General features: G+C 37.1%; 1 protein-coding gene across 3 annotated transcripts in view; it reads right to left on the bottom strand.

Annotated features, from left to right (window-relative positions):
• Window positions 1-1,029: 1,029 nt before the first annotated feature.
• Window positions 1,030-27,432, bottom strand: part of SESTD1 (SEC14 and spectrin domain containing 1) — a 143,723-nt gene continuing 117,320 nt past the window's right edge. For all 3 annotated transcript variants that reach the window (XM_039219064.1, XM_039219065.1, XM_039219066.1), the window contains 8 exons: window positions 16,430-16,624; window positions 15,786-15,900; window positions 14,207-14,366; window positions 10,375-10,456; window positions 9,238-9,360; window positions 8,230-8,421; window positions 4,491-4,612; window positions 1,030-1,751 (listed from right to left, as the gene is read on the bottom strand). In XM_039219064.1, the coding sequence (XP_039074995.1) occupies window positions 1,622-1,751; window positions 4,491-4,612; window positions 8,230-8,421; window positions 9,238-9,360; window positions 10,375-10,456; window positions 14,207-14,366; window positions 15,786-15,900; window positions 16,430-16,624 (1,119 nt within the window). In that variant the 3' untranslated portion in view covers window positions 1,030-1,621. The remainder of the gene's footprint in view (window positions 1,752-4,490; window positions 4,613-8,229; window positions 8,422-9,237; window positions 9,361-10,374; window positions 10,457-14,206; window positions 14,367-15,785; window positions 15,901-16,429; window positions 16,625-27,432) is intronic.

Raw genomic sequence — 27,432 nt, 5'->3', positions numbered from 1 at the left:
ATCTGAGCAGACACACTTTAAGAGTTGTGTGACTGTACTCGCAGTTATGACAGAGGACAACATTTTTGAGGGAGGAGACACTGTCTAGGAAAGGCTCCAAAATGGTATAAACATTGCAGAGACAGAGGATAAGGAATGCAGACAGAGAAAAAAAAAATCATTCGGTTCAATTCAGCAACTGAGAGCACACGGAGAATAGTTTCACTGCAGTGCTGTGTTACACCAGGCTGCAAGGTGCTGAGCAGTGAATGAGGAGGATGCAGGGGGGATAAATGTAGATTTCTCCGAGAAGTCTGGCAGTGAAAAAGGCTGGAGAAATCGACAGGTTCAGAGGGAGTTTTTTGCATTGCAAGATATATAAACTTCACTGTAGATGTGAAAAGAAACAGCATCAATTCTTTGCATAATTTTGTATTGATCACAGACTAAAAAATATTTTTAATCTTTTTCAAAAACATTTTCTGAAATAAAAATTAACACAAAAATTAAATATGTATTTTACCATTTAAACTTAATATAAACTTAAAAGCACTAACATTTTATAAATTTTATTTCTAAAAGAGTTGTACAATTTTTGTTATCAGACTACTTCAGCATTCTGCTTCTAGTAGGAGAAATTAAATTTTATTGACAACTGCTATTTTAGTTCCAGAAAGATTCCTCTGGTATAAAGGATTACACTTAAGTAATAATTATATATTATGTCTTCTTCCCCATACCTCCTCCCCAATAATAAAGTATCTTCAGGGTAGTTAATAATTTGGATAACATTTTTCAAATTGAAGAAGAGAACAATTAGAAATAGTATTCCATTATTTTTAAGTTCTTTAAGATCTAAATTGCTCTTCACAATTATTTCTCAAAATTAAACATGCTTATTACATTTACATGCTTACATATGAATTTCCTGGCTAAAATACATGCAATCAATATGAAAAAAACAAATATTAAGCCAGCCTCACGATCCTAAGAATGCCCTTTTAAATAAGGCACTCATGTCTGGAAATAGTATATAACCACCAAATTAAATAAGATGTTTAAAAGAAGCCTTTTATTAAGCACAAACAATTTTTAATACATTATCAATACAAATAGGAAACTGTCTTTTAATGAATATGATATATCAAAGATCTGAAGATTTTTTTCATACTGACACAATAAAAATAATCAATTTTGAAGAATTACAAAGTAAAATTTTTGAGTACACCACTGTCTACTAGTAACAATTTAACTATAATCTAAATTTACTACAATCACCTGGGGAGGAAGGTCAACCATTTTTTTATAGAGAGAATTCCTAAACTCTTATTAGCACCATTCAAAGCTTATTATCAGTTGTTCATCTACAAATTGACAGGTCAGATAAAGCTTTAAAGCAAGTTTTCAGTGCAATGTTTACAGTTCCTTCTTTTAAGATACTTGGAGTCTATGGTCTCAAAGCATGTTAAATAATTATGCCTTGGTAGTTGCAAAGTGTTAACATGTAGAGAGAAATGTAAAATGGAAAGAAATGAGGCTTATCCTGGCTGTGAAATGTATCTTAATGTATTGCAGCTAATGCTGTAGTATGCCAACGACATGCGGGATTATGAACTGCCGATTGGTGGGAAGCTGGTAGCTATTAGCTCTCTGTGGTCATCATTTCAGGATGTCTCAGCTGCTGCCTTTTGAGACTAACCAGTTTCATCCTGTCTCTGATGTGTTCTGCAGTGGAAGCCATGTCACTTGGACTCCCAAAATATTGTTCAGTTCTAAAAATCAAAACAGAAAAATCCCAATCAGGTTAATACAAATCCACTGACCATAGCAAATGCAAAAGGAAGCAAAGAATACCATAAAAATTATCTATGTAATATGGCGTTACTTCATTTGCAGACCATACCGTTTATCTTTGAGTAGTAATTCAGTAGGAGAAACATTTTTTTAAATTTATTTTTTATCCTTTTAAAAAATATTTGAGAGAGAGAGAAAAAGAGAGCATGAGCCAGGGAGGAGGAGACAGAGAGTGATAGATGGAATCTCAATCAGGCTCCATATTCAGTGCGAAGGTCAATGCAGGACTCAGTCTCATGAACCATGATATCATGACTTGAGCCGACATCAGAGTCAGATGCTTAACCAACTCAGACACCCAGATGCCCTGCAGAGAAATATTTTTATAAATGGTATAAAATATATGAAAATGTGTTGAAAGAAATAGATTAGTGGTATTAAATGTTTATTTATGATAATCTCAATAAACTGAACAACGCACCAAACAATGAAACCATAAAGGAAACAATGAAACACTGGAGATATTTTACTTGTCAGCTTAAGGTGCATAAGCCTACACAAATATAAAACCTGTATGTGTCCTTCAATGATAAGGGCTATGTATATCAACTGTTTAATATAGCTGGCAAATAAAATATCCTTTCCATGTTAAGGCATCATTTCTGATGAATAGATAAAACCATTTAATGTTATTCTACTTGAAAAGATACTGTAGTCGGAGTCATTAGAATCTCTTAGAGCTAGAAATGTTCTTAGAAACTATCTGGTTAAGAGGCGCCTGGGTGGCGCTTGACCTTGGTCAGGTCATGATCTCAACAGTTTCTGAGTTTGAGCCCCGCATGGAGCTCTGTGCTGACAGCCTGAAGCCTGCATTGGATTCTGTGTCTCTTCTCTCTCTGCCCCTCTCCAACTTGTGTTCTGTCTCTCTTTCAAAAATAAATAAATGTAATAAAAAATTATCTGGTTAAAATCTGCATTTTTTAAGATCAGAAAACTAAGGCCTAGAAATTAAATGACTTAATTAGGATCACACAGTGGGGAAACCAAGATTGGAACCTGAGTCTTCAAACAGTGAATTCAGAGAGATCATCTAATTTATTTTTCCAGGACAAGGTTTCAAAAGAGAAATCTGAATAAGCTTGCCGTCAAACTTTGTATAGCAACAAAAGGTTATCCTACAAATGGAACAGAATAATAATTCCAAACATTAAGGGTGGTTGTAAAATCTGAATACACAGTATTTATTCTTCAATCTTAAAAACATGAGGAAATGCTATATGGCCTATTTGTGGAACAAGGAGAAGCCCAAGCAAAAATGATAGTTACAGATGCTCCTAGGCTGACCTGAATAGAACAGGAAATGGTTTAACAACTGACTGTGAAACGTAGAAATGGGAGTGGGGGGTTCATAGGACAAGCAGAAGGCAACCTTTAATACTGTTACAAGCTGAATTTATAAATGTTTAGATTGTATTCTTTTATATACTGTAGATATGTAACATGTATTTAGGCTACTTCTGATGGTTCAAGTTTGGCTATGACCAAAGATCACATAAATGTAGACTATGAGTTACATTCTTTCGATGGAATAAAATTGTATCTTCCCAAAATAAATTCCAAATAATCATATGAATTTCATGACACAGTAGTGGCACTTACCATGTATCAGATTGGTTTTAAGTAGTTTATATACACTTACATACTCATGTAATTCTCCTGCCCCTGTAACCTGAGGAATTATAAATAATATATCCCTATTTTTTAGATGACAGAATTGAGGCACAGAACAGCTGAGTGGCTTGCCCAACGTGTTAACAGCTACTAAGTAGTAGAGTTGAGATTTAAACCTAAGAAATATGATTCCAGAGGCCACAATCCTATCCAGTATACTATAATGGTAAGAAAGATGTAGCCAATGATTTGGCTTCTCTGTCATTTGAATTAAACATCCTCTGGATTACTTCTACATTATTTTCAATGAGAAGGTCTAGGATCTTCAGGGATGAAACTCCTTCAGATTCATCTACTGGCCAATTTATTTGCCTGAAATTACTTCTTACTTTTACTATCAACTTTTGCTATGTAAAAGGAATGTGGAAATCAGGACCCCATCATTTTACAAATGAACAAATTAGGAATCCATATAGCATATTGAAAAGACAATGGGTTTGGAGCCAGACAGACCTGACACTGTACTGCAATTCCAATTATAAGCTGTGAAATCCTGAGCACCTCACTTAATCTTTCTGAGCTTTCATTTCTGCATGTGTAAATCAAGAATAATCATACTGGTCTAGGACTGTTTGGTCAAAAATAATGGAGTGAAATGCTTAACTTAGTGCTTGATATATTATAAGCTCACTATACATTACATCCCTCCACTTCCCTTCCTTTCCCTGGATGAAGCCTAAAGTCACCCTATTCCCTATCATCAACAACCAAGGCTTAGAACCCAGGAGTATCAACCTAATCAATGATCTTCCTTCTACAACAAGCTGTCAAGAAGCACATTTGATAGCAGCAGGTATCAAATCCACTTTTGCTAACAGCTGAGTTTGCATTTCTTTTCATTACAAATGAATTTATTGTAGGAACTGAAGACGTGAACCAAAGCTAATTTACTTGGCTTAAAAAAAAAAACAGATTTTCCTCTCTTGATGATTTCACTTTAAAACCTCACCAATAAAAAGACAAAATTATAAGAACATGTACCATACCCATCAGGATAAACTACAGGAACAGTTAATCTATCCAAAAGTGATTTCCCAACTGCTTCAATTTCATCAAATTGCTCCTCATCATTAATAGCTTCAGGCTCTTCTGGACAGTCTTGCAAAATCTGCAACAAATAAAATGGTATCATCAATCAAGAAATATAGAAAGGCAATCAAGCTCATGTAAATTCAATATTTTTGTTGTGTTCTTAGTATCTTCACGTATACCCTTATACAAGATGGATTACTGGTGAAGCTGGCTCAAAAACTTCAAACAAAATGAAATACATAATCCTTACTAATAATATATAATTGGAATACAAAATGTCTATAGTGATTTACAAAAAAAAAAAAAATACTAAACTACTATTTGGAAAGTAAGTTCAAACTGCGCTTACAAAATATTCCTTCATTCGTTAAGTATTTATTGTACTAAATGTTTATTTAGCAGCTTGGGATGTGACTGAGATATAGATTTTGATCTCAAACAAAACAGACTTATAAATGAAAGAGGGGTGCCTGGGTGGCTCAGCTGGTTAAGCATCGAACTCTTAATTTTGGCTCAGGTCATGATCTCACAGTTCATGAGCTTGAGCCTCATGTCAGGCTCTGCGCTAATAATAGGACAGGGGCCTGTTTGGGATTCTCTCTGTTTCTCTGTCCCTCCCTCACCCTCTTCTCAAAATAATAAATAAGCTTAAGAAAAGACTTTAAAAAATGAAAGAAAATATAAATGCAAAACCACATATATTCAAGTATACAAACACAGAACTGACGGGATGACCTAGACAGACATGAGTTATTTTAAAAACCGATCTGCTAACTCACCTGATGTAAAGTGTTAAGACTGTAATTCAACAAATATAGGAAGTTCTACAGTCCTTGATAAAATATTAGTTTTTCCTTAACTCTTACCATCTAGATTTAGAAAGGTGAGGAGAGAAAGGAAGAAAGAAAATGCTGTAATTTATAATAGGTAAGTCTATAGGCATTGGCCCACATTGGTCAATACAGTAGCAACCAGCCACATGTGCCTTATGACACTTGAAAGGTGGCTAGTCCAAAGTGAGATGTGCTTTAAGTCTAAGATGCACACTAGATTATAAGAAAAATAAACAGAAAATATGGGGAATTGAGAAGTATTTACTTTTGCAGCTTTTTTTTTTGCTAGTTTACTTAATCCAATCTGTTCATTTCAGCATTACTCATAAAGGACTTTGTAAGAAGTTCTAGATTCAATTTAAATATATTCTCAGTCATTATACTAAGTTGCTTATACCTATGATTATATTTATGCATATCGGTATAAAATAAAACACAGCCAAGAAGAAAATGCCGTCTGATAACAAAAAGCTTTACAAAGGTTTGAACAGTAAGTAACCTATAACTGAGTTTATTATAGGCATGATTAAAAAAAAAAAAAAAAAAGGCCAGGTAGCAGCAGAAGAAAAAGAAACATTAATTCTCTATGCAAAATTTGTCAACCATTTACATTCTTATATGACCTCTTAAAAGAAGTCTAGATCTTAAAATGTCCTTGCAGATACATTTAATTTTTATTTAAATTCTAGTTAGTTAACATACAGTGTAGTTTTAGTTTCAGGTGTACAATACAGTGATTCAACACTTCCATATAATACTCTATGTTCATCACAAATGCATTCCTTCATTGGAATGAAGTGATGCATCCCATCACTTATTTAACTAATTGCCTACCCACATCCCTTCTAGTAACCTTCAGTTTGTTCTCTATAGTTAAGAGTTTGTTTCTTGGTTTGCCTCTCTCTCCTTTTCCTTTCTTCATTTTCTTTGTTTCTTAAATTCTGCATATGAGTGAAATCTTACGGTATTTGTCTTTCTCTGACATATTTCACTTAGCATTAAACCCTCTAGCTCCTTCCATGTGGCTGCAAATGACAAGATTTCATTCTTTTTTATGGCTGAGTAATATCCCATTTTGTATATATGACCTGCCTTCTTTACCTATTCATCTATGGATGGACACTTGGACTACTTCCATAGTTTAGCTATTGTAGATAATGCTACTATAAGTATCAGGGTGTATGTATCCCTCTGAGTGAGTATTTTCGAATTCTCTGGGTAAATACCTCGTTGCACAACTGCTGGATCAGAGGTAATTCTATTTTAAACTTTTTGAAGAACCTCCATACTGTATTCCAGAGTGGCCTCACAGATACATTTTGAAAGCAATATCATATATGGAATTTAAGAAACACACAGATGAACGCAGGGAAAGGGAAGGAAAAATAAGATAAAAACAGAAAGGAAGACAAACCATAAAAGGCTCATAAATATAGAACAAACTGAGGGTTGCTGGAGGCGAGGTGAGTGGGACGGGCTTAAATGGGCAATGGGTATAAAGGAGGGCACTGTTGGGATGAACACTGGGTTTTCTATGTAAGAGATGAATCACTGGGTTCTACTCCTGAAACCAGTACTACACTGTATGTTAATTAATTAATTAATTAAAATTCAGGTTAGTTAAGAAGTAGCAGCTATCAGTAGTGTTAGAAATTGTGCCAGTAGTCACTCTTAGGAGGGAGGGGCAAGAAGGAGCAATGTGACTAAAAAAGGGTGGGAGAGCTTCTGGGGTACAGGCAATGTTCTGTTGTTTGGATACTGCACTGATTACACAGGTGTGTTCACTTCGTGAAAATTCATCAAACAGACTGAATTCAACAAAGTCTCTCAACATTTATGATCTGTACACTTTTCTGTGTTAATATATTTCAATAAAAACTTCTCATTAAAACAATTAGTAGATAAACAAGTTAAGCCATTTTATATATACTTTCACATTTATCATCATTAGGCCTATTTTAAACCAAAACACTGACTTGTGCAGTTCAGTGACCAGCTCAGGAAGAGTTAACTATGAACACTTGCCAACAGAAGTATTGCATAACAAGACAGAAACTATATAATTCCTGATAACATCTCTTCTATTCTATAGACTAGGCTATCACACTTACGTCTTAGGTTTCTCATATTTCATATTATATTGAACATCCTCCACACATAAACTTTCATTGTGCAAGATCACAACAAAGTTACCTACATAATGAAGCTCCTCTTCAGAGGAGAAATGTAAGGATTGATTGGGTGCTGTAAATTTTCTTGTGCAGAGTTCTGAAAACAGCTCTGCTGAAAATCTGCCCAAATAATACGACATATTTCATTTTTGATTTCTGGGACTAATGAATTCATTAAATAATAAATTCTAGAATGAATCTTTACAGATAACACATAAAAAAATTTTATTTTTATCCTTATTCTCATTATTTGAGTTGGGTAGTCTTTACTTTAAACATTATAAAATTACAAAGTGTCCTTTTAAAAATGTTAAGACAGTTAGTAGCAGATGCAGAGGCAGTATCCTTTCCTTGCATAATGAAAGAGATAAAGTTGTGCCACCCCGAATCGAGAGAGCACACTCTGGGAGCCAGGTCTAGGGAGAAGAGAAGCACTGTTGAGAGAGGACTCCTGGAGGGTTTTGGATTTCTCCGAGCACAGCATGCCAGCACTGGTGTGGGTTACTAAGATTTCACCCGAACTCTCTAAGAATATATTATCTCTAAACAAACTTTAAACAGTAGGATTAATAGAAGTTGGAATGAGAAAAAAACCCCAAACTAACTACATAATTATAATATTATAAGTAATACATTTTAAAGCCTGGCAATAAATACTACTGAGACTATATTTTTTTAAAAAAGCGAACCTTTTCGGCATTTGAGTGAAACGCAATAGCCATTTCCAGCCTATGTACTCTCTCTTCAGATGCTATCGTAAACTGTTTCCATACTCTGTTCAGTCGAGGAAGTGTGTCCCCAGATGATCGAGATGTGCAGCGCAGAGATTGGCACAACACAACTGTGGCCTGTAGCAACTGTCTTCCATAGTCATAAGTGCTCTAAAAACAAATAAACAAAAAGTATAGGTGAAATTACAATAAAAGAATTCTGAAAAGAGAGATGGAAAAGTGTGCAGAAGGACTGTAGTTGCTAGTAAGTAACCCTACCAGAAATCAATACTGAATGACTCCACTGGCACTTACTACTATAAATTAAACTGCATGCAAAAAAAAAAAAAAGGATAAAAAAGCAATACTTTTTAGTAAGTTTCTTCCTTGTTAGGCTTTGTTCTCTTATTCTGTTTTCCTCCTATCAGTCTGCTCAATTCCACTGGCCAAAAAGAATGTCTGCCCATTCACTAACCAAGAAGTAGGTGAAAATGGACACTTTATAGGGCACTTTACATCCCACACAGTAAACCACAACTATTCACTGAGAGTTCAGTTATTAAGGAAAATAAGACACTTTTCTCTCTCTCTCTCTCTCTCTCACACACACACACACGCACACACACACACACACAGTTTGTATTGTTAAACTAACACTGATAAGATGAAGAAACAGACTTTTACTTTACTGATAACACGTATTTCTTATTAATTTTAGTGAATGAGCAGTTGGATTGCCTAATAAATGGCATAAAATAAAGCACAAATTAGAGGGAGCATACAGAACCTGTATTCAGGAAAACACAAATCCTCTCAAGTCTATGTAGGCTAGTTTTGATGTACCAGCTGACACTTTCTTAGTTCTGTGATATTTCTGGAATAACATGACTAACCTTCTTGGACTTGGAGGGTTAAGTTACATTATAATCATGCAGAAAGCTATTCAAACACTGAGCTTGTAGAAAAGGAAGATAACCAGTTCTGCACCTGTGCAACATCAACAAATTTTCTATGCTTTTCCAGTAAAACTTTTGTTTCCTGAGCATCATCACCCAATCTGATGTGGGTCTTAAGCAGGGCATCCAGAAGTTCACTTAGCCATTCTACTGCCTACATAAAAATAAAGAACAGTGAAGCTAGATTCATAACTCTTATTATATCACAACATATTTATAAGAAAAATTACTACCATGTGATTAATTAATCCATTAATTATAACCTAAGTTCTTAATAGCTCATTTCATTTGATGCTGAGCTATATGAATTAATGACTTCTCCTCCCCCTCAAAATTTTAAAATCTACAGACAAGACATATTAAAAAGAAGCACTCTTTTATTTCCTAAAAATTGTTTATTTATTTTTGAGAGAACACAAGTGGGGGAGGGGCAGGAAACACAGGAACAGGGACAGAGGATCCAAAGCAGGCTCTGTGCCGACAGCAGTGAGCCCAACATGGGGCCTGAACTCATGAACTGCAAGATCATGACCTGAGCCGAAGTCGGATGCTCAACCAACTGAGCCACCCAGGTGCCCCAAGGGAAGTACTCTTTTAGTATCACGTGGGGGGTGCCTGGGTGGCTCAGTCAACCAGTTGGAAATCAAAAGCATCCAACTTTGGATTTCAGCTCAGGTCATGATCTCACAGTTCATGAGATCAAGCCCAACATCTGGCTTTGTGCTGACAATGCAGAGCCTTCTTGGGATTCTCTCTCCCTCTTGCTCTCTTTCTCAAAATAAACATTTAAAATAAATAAATAAATAAGTAAATAAATAAATAAATAATTGTTGATCTAGTTGAAAAAACCCTCTTGCAGGTTAAAAAGCAATGTAATACACCAACCTTAATCCTGCATATAGCTGACAAGCAAGTCAACAATAATAAATAATTCCAATTTCTAGCTAAATGGAGAATTTCATTGAGAAGATAATTCAAATGAGACCAGTATGGTAATTGGAAAGAAATAAAAAAAAAAAAAAAAACCACTTTATTATTTTAACAAGATAAACTAGAACTTAACTTAATGCATTTACTTCCATAGGACCATGAAAAGTACACTTTTCAAAGACATGAAATCAATATTTTAGGAGAAGACAACTACATCATGTGCCTGATTGATCTTTACCTGGGCGGCATCTTCTTCACATTTAAACAACTGCACCATCTGAAGCATCTTTAACCTTCGCACATCTACCATGTCTTCACATCTAATAAACCCAAACATATAAATTTAAGACATCATTTCATTTTTGTTAATCACCACCTGGCACACAGGTTTTATAGTATATTAAAATATTTAATCCTACACACCATGGAGACTTCAACTATCCTGTACTGACTGTAACAATTTTAAGGATATCTATGTTACATCAAAACACTTCAAAACCTCAAGATACCTGAACGATACCTAATCACACACCCTTGGATAGAATGGAGTCTGCAAAATACTGAAGCAAAGCACAAACAGTGGTACACTCAAACCCAAAGAAATCTCCACTGCCAGCTAGCTTTAAATAAGCCTCAAAGATAAAATTTAAACTTTCTCAGGGTGCCTGAGTGGCTCAGTTGGTTGAGGGTCCAATTCTTCATTTCTGCTCAGGTCATACATGATCTCATGATTTCCTACATTGGACTCTGCACTAACAGTGCAGAGTCTGCTTGGGATTCTCTCTCCTACCACCCCCCCCCCCCCCCATTTTCTCTCTCTCTCACATGTGCGCACACACGCATCTTCCCTCCCTCTCTCAAAATAAATTTTAAAACTTTTAAAAAAGTAAAGCTTCCTGGGGCGCCTGGGTGGCTTAGTCGGTTAAGCGTCCGACTCTCGCTTAGGTCATGATCTCGCGGTTCGTGGGTTCGAGCCCCGCGTCGGGCTCTGTGCTGACTGCCAGCTCGGAGCCTGGAGCCTGTTTCAGTCTGTGACTCCCTCTCTCTCTGACCCTCCCCTGCTCACGCTGTCTCTCTCTCTCTCCTAGAAATAAATAAAACATAAAAAAAAAAAAAAAAGTAAAGCTTCTTAAATACTAATTGAGGATGTTCCAATGAAATAAAACAAAAATGTTAACACTTTACATTACAATACCCAAAGCACTATTTAATTCTAAATTAAGAAAAAAACAAAAAACCAAAAACACTCCCATCTGTTTTCCAAAGAAGAAATAAAGCTCTATTGGTCTCTGGGTGTTGAGAAATACAATTCAGAGTATTTTTAAATTTTATTTATTTTTTAAAATATTTACTTATTTTTGAGAGAGAGAGAGAGAGAGCACGAGTGCGTGCGCACAGAGGAGGGGCAGAGAAAGAGGGAGACACAGAATCTGAAGCAGCCTCCAGGCTCTAAGTTCTCAGCACAGGGCCCGACGCCGGGCTCACAATCATGAAACACAAGATCATGACCTGAGCCAAAGTCGGATGCTTAACTGACTGAGCCACCCAGGCACCCCAAGAATTTTTGAATTTTAGTGTGGGCTGCCCTATCTAAAATACAGATTAAGCTTTCAAGGTGACTTAATCTAACTCAGCTCTGATCCATTCCCTTCATCCGCATGCAATTCCATGTTACTTTAGGCAGAAGGGAGAATTCACTGCAATCCCAAACACCAACCACAAGTTACCAAAGAGGTACTAGGCTCCACTACAGTTGATGTTCTCAAGGAAGCTGAACAATAATAAGGAACCACTCTCACAAGGCTATTTTTTTTTATAAGGATCTCCTTTATGAAAGCCTATAATATTATTACTAAAATGGCCTTATTTAAAGCAAATTCTACAAGGGACTAAAAGGAAGTCCCTTGATGACAAATATTTTTTAAAGTCTGAAGTGAAACAATGTAAGAGACTTTAATGATGAAAATGGTATTGCAGATAAATTTAATACTGTCAGGTCTTGGATAATGTGCTTGAAAAACGTAAGACATGGTCTCACCTATTAAGTTGGTCCCATTTTGGGAGGTAGACTTCTAAAGAAACAGTGTGAGAAGTGCTTCTGTGGAGCTACATAAAGAGTTCTATGGGAGAGGGAGGAACAAGTGACTAAGCATGCCTTACAAAGCTAAAATGCCTTCCAAAAATAAGTATCCCTGAGTCTAGAAGAATAAGCAGGAGTCGATCAGCTAGAAAATGAAGAAAGAAGTATTCTAAGTCATAGATTCATGAAACAGCACAATGCATTCAGGAAAGTAAAAACAACTGTGTTTATATGAGAAATTTGAAAGAGATAAGATTATGCAGAATTGAATTATGAAGGGTCTCCTATACTATTTCAAGGAGATGGAACTTATCTGGGAAAACAGGAAGTCACTGAGTGGGGTTTTATGATTAGATATGCACTTTACAAAGATTTACTGTCATGTACAACAGATTAGAGAGAAGCAAGGCGAGAGGCAGATAGGAGAGAAGATCTTAAACAGAAAACGTTCAGCATCTAGAGACAGTAGAACTTAGACATTTAACTAGGCTATAAGGGATGAGGAAGAGTACGGATTTTATGATAAATCCCAAATTTGGTAGCTGATGGTAACTTTACCTAGAAAATTAGAAGAGAATGTTACCTGAACATACGAGGTCTGAGGAATGTATGGGGCAAACACTAAGTACGCAAGAGGAATTGCGGGTCTAAAGCAAGGGCAGGGGTGGGGTCAGAACCATAAATACTTAGTCACAATCACATGAAGTCATTAAAGTAGTAAGACTGTCCAGGGAGAACACATAAAATGAGAAGAGGAACAAACCCTGTAAGCAGTGAAATCAGTGAGAGAACAAGAAATCAGTGAAGAAAACTGAGAAGAAACAGAATGCCAGGATGAGGGTGTTTTCAAAAGAAGAAAAAGTTGTCAGAAAGTTTCAAGAAGAAAGCAAATGTTAGTTTTGTCCAATGCTACTCAGCGTGATCAAGCTATGTTAAGACCAAAAATATTCCCTGATTTTGAGCAAGATCAGGCATTTATTAAATACGGTAATTACAAAGTCACTGGTGACCTCAGTAAGAAGGGCAGTGAAATGGTGAGGGTAGAAGTCAGGCTGAGGAGGATTGAAAAGTAAATGACAGGCAGTGAGGAAGTAGTATGAGTGCAGATTAGACCTTCAAATGACTAAGCTCTCAGCAAGAACTCTCGGGCTAGATGACAATGAAGGAGTTGAAGAGGACAGTATATGCAGGTGTACAATTTTTTTCTTAATAGGAGAGATTTAAGCATTTAAATGAGAGGCAGAGATCAGAGTAGAGAATGAGTAGAAGAGGAAGAGAACAGAGTTATATCATCTTTTGGGACTAGAATAAACAATGAAATGGGTAAGTTTGCAGGTATGAGGCTAGAAGGAATTTCTGCTTAATGAGTATTTTCTGTGTGATGCAATGATGGGTTTTGTAAGGTTTTACTGATGATGTTAAAATTTCATGTACTTCCATATATTAATTTAACCCTCTACTTTGTAATGCTTTTCAGTTGCTACTGCAAATTGAATTTTCAAAGAACCTTTAAATTTCTTGCTTATATCAAAGAAAACTAAATGGCCTCTTACCCAGAAGCTACTGTCTAATCCTTGCACAGCAAATGAGTACAATGGATGTGTGACAATTGGTGAGTCAGAAGTTCAGATGAAGAAGCTGATCAATGCAGATGACACATTTAATAGCAACTCTAAACCAAAAAGTTCTCCAAAAAGGGTTTTCTTAAAACACAGAAGAGTCACAGGCTACACTGAAGATATGGAATGTGAAGTACATGGGTGTAACTGAAATTTTACCAGTGGGTAAAAAGGGGAAAGGTAGCATTAATTGAACAAATTGTCATTATATGTTAGTACAATTATACAGGATAATTCCACTCATCAAAATCTACTACATGCCTACTATATCACAGGTTAGAACTTGCACTCTGTATGAAAAATATAAATTATTTCACTTATTTTAATATTTGTTATTTTAGCAAATATTAACATTAACAGTCAAACTTTGCCTTTGTTTCCTAAGCTGCATATCTTCCATCACTCCTTGTATGTGGTCCACATTCTCTTTATTTTCAATGGTGACATCCTTTCCATATGCCCAGGATGCCTGATTGGAGATCTGATCCAGAAGTCCTTGACCTTTTTCACGCAAACCTTGTAATCCTACATCTAAAACAAAAGTGCCTAGATTTAATCTCTTAAACAAAGGAGGTGCTTTCCCTCCCTCAAGTAAATCCTCTCAATTGTACTTGGATTCCAAGTGGGACAGTTTTGTGCATTAAACTACCTTGGGGTGGAGGCCTCTGAACACTTCAAGCAATAAACCCCAACTGGAGCTCCTTCTCAGGCCAGATTCTCCGTCAAGAGAATTTCTGATTATTTTTCAAAATTGAAAGCAGGAAGAAAGTGTGAGAATTTCGATCTTGGTTACCAAGATTTTTCAATTTGTTTCCTTTCTGCTTTTATGGAGTCCAATTTTTAGGAGAACACAGCAAACATTTTGTTCAAAAATATGTAGAAGAGTTACAAGACTTCAAAGCATTCAAGCAATGTATTATCACTGTGAAAAAGGATGCTGAATATTTTAAATTTTGAGTATAGGCATCATCCAGCTTATACCAAATGAGAAGCAACATTTAGGGTATATTTACAGTACTCCAAGCTAGACAAGTGTAGAGGAATTTTTTTCTCTTTTTTTAAGGAGAAAAAAAAATATGACTCCAAAAAGCTTCTGACATTTGGAAATAAAATGCATTCAGCATATTAGATATAAAATATGTACTATGCCTATTATGTTAAAATAACAAAGACTGCAAACAAGTAAAATGCCCATACAAACATGATTTTTCAAACCCATTCCCTTAAATCTTTTTCAATAATTAATCTGGTTCAATGATGGGTTATCATTTTCTACTAACTCTGGATCTCAAGTTTCTGCTTCCTTGCCTCCATTCCCCTTTGCCCTCCTATCCCCCCTCAATACAACCCTCCCTTCCCATTAGTACATCTACTATCTTCTCTCCACCATGACCTACGGAAATTCACTGTATTTCCTTCCTACTGTAGTAAAATGTTAAAAGGCTTGGTGTCAAGTGAAATGGGACCATCCTTCCCTTGGGAGAGTAGGTAACCTTGGCAATATTCCCAGTTTGGAGAAACAAATGCACAGAACCAAACCGACTATGTATTCACAAGGTTAGGATATAGCAACAACAAAAATCATTGCATAAAACACAGTTTGGGGCATACAAGGTTTACCACAAAACACTTCACAGCTAATTACAGTTTATGCATGCACTACAAATAACTGTTTATAGGATATGCAAGACATAGCACCTGTAGATATAGCTGGGTAAAGAAGAAAGGCTAAAGGCCCAATGAAGGAAGGGTGACTGATCATCAATGAAAAATAAAAACTTTACCATGTATTACACCCTTCAAAGGAATAAAACCTATTTTATACTAATTTTTCCTTTGTTCCCTATAAATAATTCTAATTAGCTCAGTATAAGGTGACTTTTCTAACCATAGTAATGGTATTTCTAAAAAAAGAACCCTTATGTTTCAGCATTTTTAAAATCTGCTTACCAACACTTTTCAGCTTCTCTTCAAGCAGTTTTAAAGTCTGCTGAATCGATGCTCCATCAGCTGGTGCTACATCTACGCACAACATCCCTAATAAGCCATCCAACTGCTGAGACAACTAAAGCAGAGGGACACCAAAGAGATAACCCTGATGTAATCAGCATCTAAAGTGTTTAATGATTAATGAGGTTTATGTCTAATGAGATTATCACAATTACACTTGAAAAAGACTATGCTGTTAAAAGACCAGGACGAATAATTAGAATATATGTTATCTGAAAGACAGAACACACAGATTCATGCACCAGGAAGACAAGGATTTATATCCAGGTCAGCAGAATGTAAAAAAAAAAAAAGGTACTGCAAGTTCCATTTCAATCTAAGTTATAAAGCATAAACAGAGAAACAAACAAAATAAATATATCAACTAGGCTGGACCACTATTTAGACAAAACAGGTTTATGTGCATGCAAAATGACTTAAAAGTGAAAATTAAAAAAAAAAAAAAACTTTATCATCTCCCCACAAGCAAATTATTTCATTGTTCCAGAAAAATAATTAGGAGACATGCAAACCTGCAAAAATTATGTACAGATAAGTGTCCAGATCATTTGAAGAAAAGAAAAGCAATCAGAGTAGACACTTACATCTTGGGCAACACCATGAAATTCAAGAGCTGCTTGTAAGAGATTCTGCCTAAATTCCAGCTGACTGGCCTGTCGGTAGCAAACATCACTAAGTTGTTGCTGCAGTGACTTCAGTTCCACGAGATCTTCCTCATCCCCAGCATTTAAGAGTGCTGCAATTTGCTGATTAAGTTCTACATAGACTGCAAACCATTCCTGTAACACACGTTTTAAAGTAAATTAAGGATCAAATTGGTTCCTGAAAAACTACATTACATTTTACAATTCCTTCAATAAACTAAATAACATATGATAATTTTCTAAGGCAAAATTACTTCAAGTGAAGATAAGAAGTCCCCAACTTCCAAATCCTTCCATTCCAACCTTGAGCTCACTCCTGCCAACAGCAGTATCTATCCTGTATCCTAATCCTGGTCTCTGAATGTTCCATTTCCTTTCTTGTTCTACCTGAAACCTGTCCACCCTCAGAGAAAAGTATTACCAGACCACTTTTTCTCCCTTTCTCTCAAAACTCACTTCTCCTTTATAGTGCATGCTAATGGATGACATCCTTCCAACCCTTCCCATTGCCCAGGTAGTATGTAGTATGACAAAGGTAATTGCCTTCCTTTCTGTACCAGCCTTCCCACAGACTCCCACCATGGAGACAGTCATCCAGCACTTTATTATAGTTTATTATCAAGTTGGCTTCCATATAACACCCAGTGCTCATCCCAACAAGTGCCCTCCTCCATGCCTATCACCCATATTCCCCTCTCCCCTACCCCTCATCAACCCTCAGTTTGTTCTCAGTATTTAAGAGTCTCTTGTGGTTTGCCTCCCTGCCTCTCCTTAACTATTTTGTCGCCTTACCCGCCTCTATAGTCCTCTGTTAAGTTTCTCCTGTTCCGCATATGATTGAAAACATATCATCCAGCACTCTTAACTCTTTCCCTGATTCTCTCCTTCATTCCAACCATCCTCTCCACACCCTACCTCAGCTACCTACCCCAACAGATCCAAACTCTTGTCATTTTCATATACTACTATCAAGCCCCCAAATCTTAACTTTAAGAATCTCATTCTCTAACCACCAGCTATTGACTGTCCAATTAACACTCTTTAGGATGCTCACTCCTACAACCCCATGAGATTGGCCAATCCAATCACTTGCCTGTTTTACTTCCCAGCACTCAAGAGCCTCATGTCCTCATATCTATCTTTGGTCAGGGGCCAGAACCACCTCCCAGGGCACAATTCATGCTCATGTCCTGCTCTCTTCCTTCCATCAGATTCCCCTGCAGAGCCCTCAGACCTGGGTTTCTGTGCCTAATGTATGCCTATACCAGATATCTACTGTATATCTATACCTATATCTAGCAACAGAGCTAGATAATAACTGTGTTGTTTTTTTTAAAATAAAGTTATAATATATTTAAGTATATACACTCTCTATATGAAAATATGCAAATACATATAACCTCAAATAGGACTCGAGCAATCCTATTACATTTCTCCAGTCAATTCATTTTACCATTCTCACGATTCTGTTTTCTTCTCTCCTTCAATCTCCAACTCCCTTACCCTCTCTTCATTCTCAACCAAAAATCTAACTTCTTATTTCATTAGGAAGCAATGAGAAGAGAACTCTCTCACCTGTCACCAACAAATCTATGACCCTCCCTCCTTCTACAGCTCTATGCTTGCCCTCCCTACTAAAATAGCAGATGAACAGTCCCTGCATCTAAGGCAACCCCTTCACTAGTGCTACCTCTGTTGCCTACATAATGCCTTGCTCTTGCACTTGTCTTCTCTCTCCCATCATGAACTCACTCTTTCCAACTGGATTATTTCCACCAGCATACAAATAAAATGCAGTATCTTATATTTAAAAACAAAATATACTTAAGATAGCTGCATTTTACTATATATAAATTGAACTTAAATTAAAAACAAAAACAAAACAAAAACAAAAAAACTTAAAACCAAGACCATCCCTTAAAGAAATACTCTATACTCACTCTATCTTCTCATTTCCCATTCTTGTTTTGATTCATTCTGGTCAGGATTTTGTCCTTCCTGCTCTTATCAAATTCTCAGTCTTTATCTTATTGGGCCCCTCAGTTGCATTTGACAAAGGCAACCACCTCCTCCTTGAAATACCTTTTTCTCTAGTTGCCTGAGGCACAGTAGCTCCTCTGCTGGCCCTCCTTCTGCTTCTTGCCCTCTAAATTTAGGATGACCTGGGCTCAGCTTTCCAAAGGCTCTTTTCTTCTAAATCAATACTCTTTGGGCTTCGAGGAGTTCACCTACCCATGCCTTTGAGTAACCTCTATATGCTGATAATTCCTACATTAACATTCGCACCTTAACCCTTTCCTGAATCCAATGTTGATATTCAACTGCCTACTACCTATCTTCATTTGGATGAGTATTATACATCTAAAATTTAACCTGTCCCTGAAGCTACTAGTTCTGAGCCTGCCAACCTGCTTCTGTTCCAGTCTTCCCCTTCTTCAGAGTGCTAAGGCCAAACACCTGATTCTTCCAAGAGCAAGTCTTACTGGTTCAATCTCAGGAACATGACAACTTCTCATCATATCTCCTGTTTCTATTCCATTATTAGTCTTTTATTTTCCTATTTTGTTGTCTGTCTCTAGTCCCTATTTTCCATATAATAGCCACTGATCTTTTAAAAACATAAATCATGGGCACCTAGGTGGCTCAATTGGTTAAGCCTCCGACTTTGGCTCAGGTCATGATCTCATGGTTCACAGGTTCACGTCCTGCATTGGGCTCTGTACCGACAGCTCAGAGCAGAGCGTAGAGCCTGCTTCAGATTCTGTTTCCCTCTCTCTCTGCACCTCCCCTGCTCACACTCTGTCTCAGAAACAAATAAACATTTAAAAAAATTAAAAACATAAATCAGTTCTCTGCTCCAAAATCCCTCCAAAGATTTCATGTTAACATTTAAAATAAACATTAAGTTTCCTTCTGTGGGCTAAGTGAACATGCTTTGGCCCCAGACTCCCTCTAGAAACATGATTTTGTGTGACTCCTTACCTTGTTTACTGTGGTCAAAAACCACAGACATACCTACTGTTCCTTCACCATGGCAAGTAAGCTCCTGCCTATGAGCTTTTCACTTCTGTGGCCTCGATCTGAATTTCCTTTTGCCTGAATTTACTCCTTCATATTATTTCAAGATGTCTGATTAAAAGTGATCTCCTCAGAGAGGCCTTTCCTGAAAGCCTTGTCTTACCTGCTCTCCACTTCCTCTTTCCCAATATGAATTTAAGTTCCATATTATATGACACTGCTATATGCCAAAGAGCTTAGGATGATATGACCTACATAGTATGAGTCAATACATAGTGAATAAACATATAAGATGCTTTCTATTAGACACTGTAGATTAGTTGACATTAATTTAAGTAGGTAACAGGTACTGATCTAAATGGGGTCTACTCTTGTGCCCTGTACCTAAAACTTGGGTTTTGCTAATTTGTCACATTATTTTATTGCTTGAACTACTACTATGAAACCTTTGAAAATTATTATCTTGATGATGTAGTCAGATATAGTGAAAAGAACACTGGATTTGATAGACAGTCTCATGGTCTGTCTTTTTTTCCTTACAAAAGATACGATCTTCATTAAGTCGTTCGATTTCTAAGAACCTGTTACTTTCTTTATAACAGTGATTCAATAGGGGGCTATTTTGCTCCATAGGAAACATTTTCCAATATCCAGAGATACTTTTGGCTGCCACAACTGAGAAGGCACAATGCTAATGCATCTAGTGGGTAGAGACAAGCGATGCTGCTAAGTTACCCTACAATGCACAGGACAGCCCCTACAACAAAGATCTATCTGGCCCAAACTGTCAATGGTGCAAGGCTGAGAAACCCTGTTGTATATACAACACTGATACTATTATCTGTCTTACCTACTTTATTGGTTATTGTATAAATTTAATTTACATAATACTATGTGTAAAATACTTTTCAAGCCATACAGTGATTATAAACATTAATGGAGAGTAGGAGTTAAGATGGCAGAACAAGAGTGCTTGTTTGGGTCAGTCTTAAGCATCCAACTTCGGCTCAGGTCATGATCTCATGGTTCAAGCCCCGCATCAGGCTCTGTGCTGATGGCTCAGAGCCTGGAGCCTGCTTCGGATTCTGTGTCTTCCTCTCTCTCTGTCCCTCCCCTGCTCGTGCTCTGTCTCTCTCAAAAATAAACAAACATAAAAAAAAAAAAAAAAAAAAAGACAAAGCAGCATGGAGACCCTGAACTTATCTTGTCCCTGAAATGCAGCTAGATCAGCACCAAACTGTTGTGGACACCTAGGAAATTGATCTGAGGATTAACCCAAGAGCCTGTACAACTTGAGCCACAGAAATCAGCATGTATGCAGTGCGGAGAGGTGAACTGGAGAAAAGAAAAGCTGAAGAGGGCAGGGAGTTCTGTTCATGGATAGAGGACAGAGTGAAAGAAGGGGGAGAGTGCAGTGCACCAGGATCCTGCAAAAAAGGCATTCCTCTGAAAGTAGCTGTAGAGAAAAGAGTGCAAACTCTCTTAGGGAGACTGAATAAGTAATCTGTTCCTCAAAACCACTGATGGGGAGAAGGGAGAGGGTTTCAATACCACCAGGATTCTATAAACAGTGGAGCACAGAGTCTTAAGTTTTGGAGCTCAATGCCTGGTGGTGCTCTGGTAAGGAAGTAGGGCGAATTCCCAGGAGCAGGCAGTGCAGCCTTAGGGGTCCATGTGCCATAACACAAGGAGAAGTGGTTCCCCTGCTTGGAAAGCATTTGGTAGAAACCATAGGGCTTCCCGGAAGGCAAAGGTCCCAGTGGACCCCAGAGAAAAGCCACATTTGCTGATATTGGGACAAAGATGCCAAAGTGTGGCAAAACCTGGGGCCAGCTGTGTGTTGTGATTTGCCATAATCTCTGAATCTCTGCCACTGCACGATCGCATGAAACTTTTCCAGGCCAAGCCGGTACCTGGCCACTGCTCAGCAAGAGAGTTGGAAGAGGTCCAGGCCACGGAGGTCTCAAGTGTGAGGTTTGAAACACATCCCATCTGAGATAAAACACTGGAGGGAGGTGCTGCCCGGCAGGCAGACAGCTGGGACACAGACGGGGTGAAGCAGGGAGTGGATGGAGGCCGGAGACAAAGGAGGGGTATTTGATCATCGGTTGGTGAGGTAGTGAAGTTCCTGTGCCAGAGACTAGGGAGCTGGGTGAAGCCTTTTCCACATCTCCCACACATGCACTTACGCACCACACTGATCCACTCCAGTAGGCTAAGCAGTGCCACCTAGTGGAGAATGGAGACATTACACCAAGCCTGACCCAACTGTGTACTCCAAGCACATTTCCTAGAATACCAGCACAAGTCACTCCACCTGCTTAGTGTATGGATTATAGAGTGCTTCATAGTTACAGTTCTAGGGGAAACTGGATGTAACTTCATTTGAGTTTCATTCTGTTCACAGGTTCATCTGTTCATTTTCCTTGCTTCTGTTTTTGCTTAAATTATGTTTCGTTCTTTCTTTTCTTGCTCTTTCTTGTAGAGAATATTTTTTTACTTTTGCCTTTTATTTTTTTATCTTTTATTAAAAATTTTTTATTCTATTTCATTTTCTTTATTTTAGTCTATAATTTTTTTTAATTTTTATATTTTTACCTTTTCTTTCTTTCCTTTCCCTTTTTTCTCTATCAAGCTTCTTTCAACAAGCAGGCTGAACACACCTAGGATCTAGCTTTCTTTACTTGATTTTTTGTTTTGAATATTCAAATTTTTGTTAATATTTTTTCTCCCTCCCAAATGAAAAAAAATGAAGGAATTCACCCCAAAACAAAGAACACGAAGAAATGACAACTGGGAACTTAACAAAGATATAAGTAAGATGTCTGAAAAAGAATTTAGAACCATGATAGTAAGAATATGAGCTGGGGCTGAAAAAAGCACAGAAGACACTACAGATTCCCTTTCTGTAGAAGTAAAAAATAAATAAATAAAATAAAATCTAGTTAGGGCAAAATTAAAAATGCTATAACTGAGATGCAATCTCAAATGATATTTGCCATGACAGCAAGGATGGATGAAGCAGGGCAGTGAATCAGCAATACAGAAGACAAAGTTATAAAGAATAAGGAAACACAAAAAAGGAGGGAAACAAAGGCAAAAGATCACAATACAAGGCTTAGAGAACTCAGTGACTTATTAAAGAGAAATCCTAATAATAAGAGTCCCAGAAGGTGACCAGAGAGAAAAAGAGGCAGAAGGTTTATGTGAGCAAATCATAGTAGAAAACATTCCTAATCTGGGTAAAGACACCGACATCAAAACCCAAGAAGCACAGAGAACTCCCATTAGATTTAACAAAAACCGACCATCACCAATGCATATCATAGTCAAATCAAATTCACAAAATACACAGACAAGGAAAGAATTATGATAGCAGGTAGGGGTAAAAAGTCCTTAACCTATAAGGGAAAACAGATCAGGTTCTTATCAGATGTATCCACAGAAACTTGGCAGGCCAAAAAGGAGGATATATTCAGGATATATTCATCGTGCTGTATTGGGAAAATATATAGCCAAGAATGCTTTATTCAGCAAGGATGTCATTTAGAACAGAAGAAGAGATAAAGAGTTTCAGAGACAAAAACTAAAGGAATTTGTGACCACTAAACCAGCCCTGCAAGAAATTTTAAAGGGGACTCTTCAAATGAAGAAACACAAACAAAAAAAGACCAAAGCAAAAAAAAACACTAGGAAGGACCAGAGAACATCATCAGAATCACCAACACTACAGGCAACACCATGACAAGAAGTTCGTATCTTTCAGTACTCACTCTAAATGTAAATGCTCCAATCAAAAGACACAGGGTATCAGAATGTATACAATAGTAAGACCCATCTATATGTTGCTTACAAGAGATTCATTTTATACCTACAGACTGAAAGTAAGGGGATAGAGAACTATTATGCTAATGGTCATCAAAACAAAGCTGCAGTAGCCATACTTACATCAGACAAACTAGATTTCAGAACAAAGAATGTAACAAGAGAGGAAGAAGGGTATTATATCATAATTAAGGGGCCCATCTACCAAGAAGATCTAACAATTACAAATATTTATGCCCCAAACCAATGTGAAACACCCAAATATAAATCAATTAATCACAAACATAAATAAACTCATTGATGATAATACCATAATACTAGGGGACTCTAACACCCCACTTATAGCAATGGACAGATCATCTAAGCAGAAAACCAATAAGGAAACAATAGCTTTGACTAACAAACTGGACTGGATGGACTTAAAATATATATTCAGAATATTTCAGCCTAAAGCAGAATACACATTGTTCTCAAGTGCACATGGAACATTCTCCAGAACAGATCACACTGGGACACAAGTCAACCCTCAACAAAGGCAAATAGATCCAGACCATACCGTGCATATTTTCAGACCACAACACTATGAAACTCAAAATCAACCACAAGAAAAAATTGGGGAAGACCATGATTACTTGTAAATTAAAGAACATCCCACTAAAGAACGAATGGGTTAACCAAGAAATTAAAGAGGAAATTAAAAAGGACGTGGAAGCCAATGAAAATGGTAACATGACAGTCCAAAACCTCTGAGATGCAGCAAACGTGGTCATAAGAAGAATTATATAGCAATCCCAGCCTTCCTAAAGAAGGAAGAAAGGTCTCAAACACACAATCTAACTGTACACCTAAAAGAGCTGAAAAAGAACAGTGAATAAAGCCCAAAACCAGCAGAAGAAGGGAAATGATAAAGATTAGAACAGAAATCAATGGTATCAAAATCAAACAAACGGCAGAACAGATCAACGAAACCAGGAGCCGGTTCTTTGAAAGAATTAACAAAACTGATAAGCCCTAGCCAGATTGATCAAAACCAAGAAGGGATCAAACAAATATAAATAAAACATTTTTAAAAATCTTAGAAAGTACAATACATAGCATACAGTTTATTATCTGTTAAAGCAATAATGTCATCACATGTCACTGTAGCCTGTGGTAACCTACTCTCCATCCATGAGAATGCAAGTGAAAAAGACAAGTAACATCTTAGTATTATTAATAGTTTTGGCTTTGTGGACCCTATAATAGAATCTCAGAAATTTCTCTTTCCAGAGATCCTCTGGCCATATTTGAGAACTACTGGAGAAGTCACTTAATGGTGCTAAGAAAACTGGTTATGTCCATGACAGGGGGTAGGGGTGGACAGAAGCCTACCTCACACCATACAATAATAAATTTCAAATGAATTAAAGGTGTAAATGTGAATCAATTTTTACAAAAAGAATAAGAGAGATAGATTTAAAGCAAAAAATGCTACTTGAGAAAAATATCACTATAGTACTGTCAAATAGAAAGGAATTTCACAATCTTCTCCACAGTACTTGCAAATTTAGTTTATGCTCTAAATAAACAGAACCAATTCTTTGAAAAACAGTTATAATAGAGAGAAAAATAGTAAACTAAAGGATTAGCATCTTGGATCAGTATTTCTTACAGTGAGATCTATCTACATTACAATGGGGCACCAGGGTGGCTCAATCGGTTAAGTGTCCACTTTGGCTCAGGTCACAATTTTGCAGTTCATGAGTGTGACTCCTGCACTGGGCTCTGTGCTGACAGCTTGAAGCCTGCAGCCTGCTTTGGATTCTGTGTCTCCCTTTCTCTCTGTCCCTGCCCACTCATGCTCTCTCTCTATCTCAAAATTAAACATTAAAAAAAAAAAAAAGAAAACCTAAGTTCCACCCCTGACCTACTAAATCAGATCTGTGGGTATGTGGCTCTGCAACAGACAGTTTAACAATCACTTCAGGTGACTCCTATGATGACCACTAGGGTTCAAGAAGGACCATTTAAGATGATTTTTTCCCCTAGTTTGAACTTGTAAAATAAAGGCCCTAGAAACCAGAACAAGAATGCAAGCAATTTAAGAACAGTCTGATTTAGGATTCTCAAAAAGAAAAGAGAGAGCAAACAGAAAAAATCATGAACGAATATGGACTGATTACAACCAACCCCTCAGAAATACAAGCAATTATCAGGGAATACTATGAAAAACTATATGCCAACAAACTAGACAACTTAGAAGAAATGGACAAATTCATAAATACCCACACACTACCAAAATCCGCACAGGAAGAGACAGAAAACCTGAACAGATCCATAACAAGTGAGGAAATCGAATGAGTTATCAAAAATCTCCCAACAAATAAGAGCCCTGGGCCAGGAGGCTTCCCTGGGGAATTCTACCAGACATTTAAAACAGAATTAATACTCATCCTTCTCAAACTAGTCCAAACAATAGAAATCGAAAGAAAACTTCCGGACTCATTTTATGAAGCCAGCATCACTTTGATTCCCAAGCCAGACAGAGACCCAACAAAAAAAGGAGAACTACAGGCCAATATCCCTGATGAATACAGGTGCAAAAATCCTCAACAAGATACTTCCAAACCGAATTCAACAACACATAAAAAGAATTATCCACCAAGATCAAGTCGGATTCATTCCTGGGTTACAGGCTGGTTCAATATTTGCAAATCAATCAATGTGATACATCACATCAACAAAAGAAAACATAAAAACCATAGGATCCTGTCGATAGATGCAGAAAAAGCATTTGACAAAATACAGCATCCCTTCTTAAAGACCCTTGAGAAAGTTGGGATAGAAGGAACTTATTTAAACATCATAAAAGCCATCTATGAGAAGCCCTCAGCTAACATCATCCTCAACGGGGAAAAACTGAGAGCTTTCCCCCTGAGATCTGGAACACGACAGGGATGTCCACTCTCACCACTGTTGTTTAACACAGTGCTGGAAGTCCTAGCATCAGCCATCAGACAACAAAAGGAAATCAAAGGCATCAGAATTGGCGAAGAAGTCAAACTTTCACTTTTTGCCGATGACATGATACTCTACATAGAAAACCAGACAGACTCCGCCAGAAGCCTACTAAAACTGATACAAGAATACAGCAAAGTTGCAGGGTACAAAATCAACGTACAGAAAACGGTTGCATTTTTATACACCGACAATGAACCAAGAGAAAGAGAAATCAAGAAACTGATCCCATTCATAATTGCACAAAAAACCATAAAGTACCTAGGAATAAACCTAACCAAGGATATAAGAGATCTTATTTCATCTGTATGATGAAAACTATAGAAAACTTGTGAAGGAAATTGAAGAAGACACAAAGAAATGGAAAAACATTCCATGCTCATGGATTGGAAGAATTAATATAGTTAAAATGACATTACTACCCAAAGCAATCTACACATTCAATTCAATTCCAATCAATGTTGCACCAGCATACTTCTCAAAACTAGAACAAACTATCCTAAAGTTTGTATGGAACCACAAAAGACCCTGAATAGTCAAAGTAATACTGAAGAAGAAAGCCAAAACGGGAGGCATCACCATCCCAGACTTTAGCCTCTACTACAAAGCTGTCATCATCAAGACAGTATGGTATTGGCACAAAAACAGACACATAGACCAACGGAATAGAATTGAGAACTCAGAATTGGACCCAAAAGTATACAGCCAACTAATCTTTGACAAAGCAGGAAAGAGTATCCAATAGAAAAAAGACAGCCTCTTTAATAGATGGTGCTGGGAGAACTGGACAGCAACACGCAGAAGAATGAAGCTAGATCAATTTCTCACACCATACACAAAAATAAACTCAAAATGGATAAAGGACCTGAACGTGAAACAGGAAACCATCAAAACCCTAGAGGAGAAACCAGTAAACAACCTCCTTGACCTCAACAGCAACAATTTCTTACTTGACACATCCCCAAAGGCAAGGGAATCAAGAGCAAAAATAAACAATTGGGACCTCATCAAGATTAAAAGCTTCTGCACAGCAAAGGAAACAATCCATAAAATAGGCAACCAATGGAATGGAAAAGATAGTTGCAAATCACATATCAGATAAA

Source organism: Hyaena hyaena, unplaced genomic scaffold (genome assembly GCF_003009895.1).
Source record: "Hyaena hyaena isolate Hyena2069 unplaced genomic scaffold, ASM300989v1 scaffold_785, whole genome shotgun sequence".
Lineage (NCBI taxonomy): Eukaryota > Metazoa > Chordata > Mammalia > Carnivora > Hyaenidae > Hyaena > Hyaena hyaena.
The sequence above is the reverse complement of the archived record's forward strand: the minus strand, read 5'-3'. Positions and strand labels throughout refer to the sequence as shown.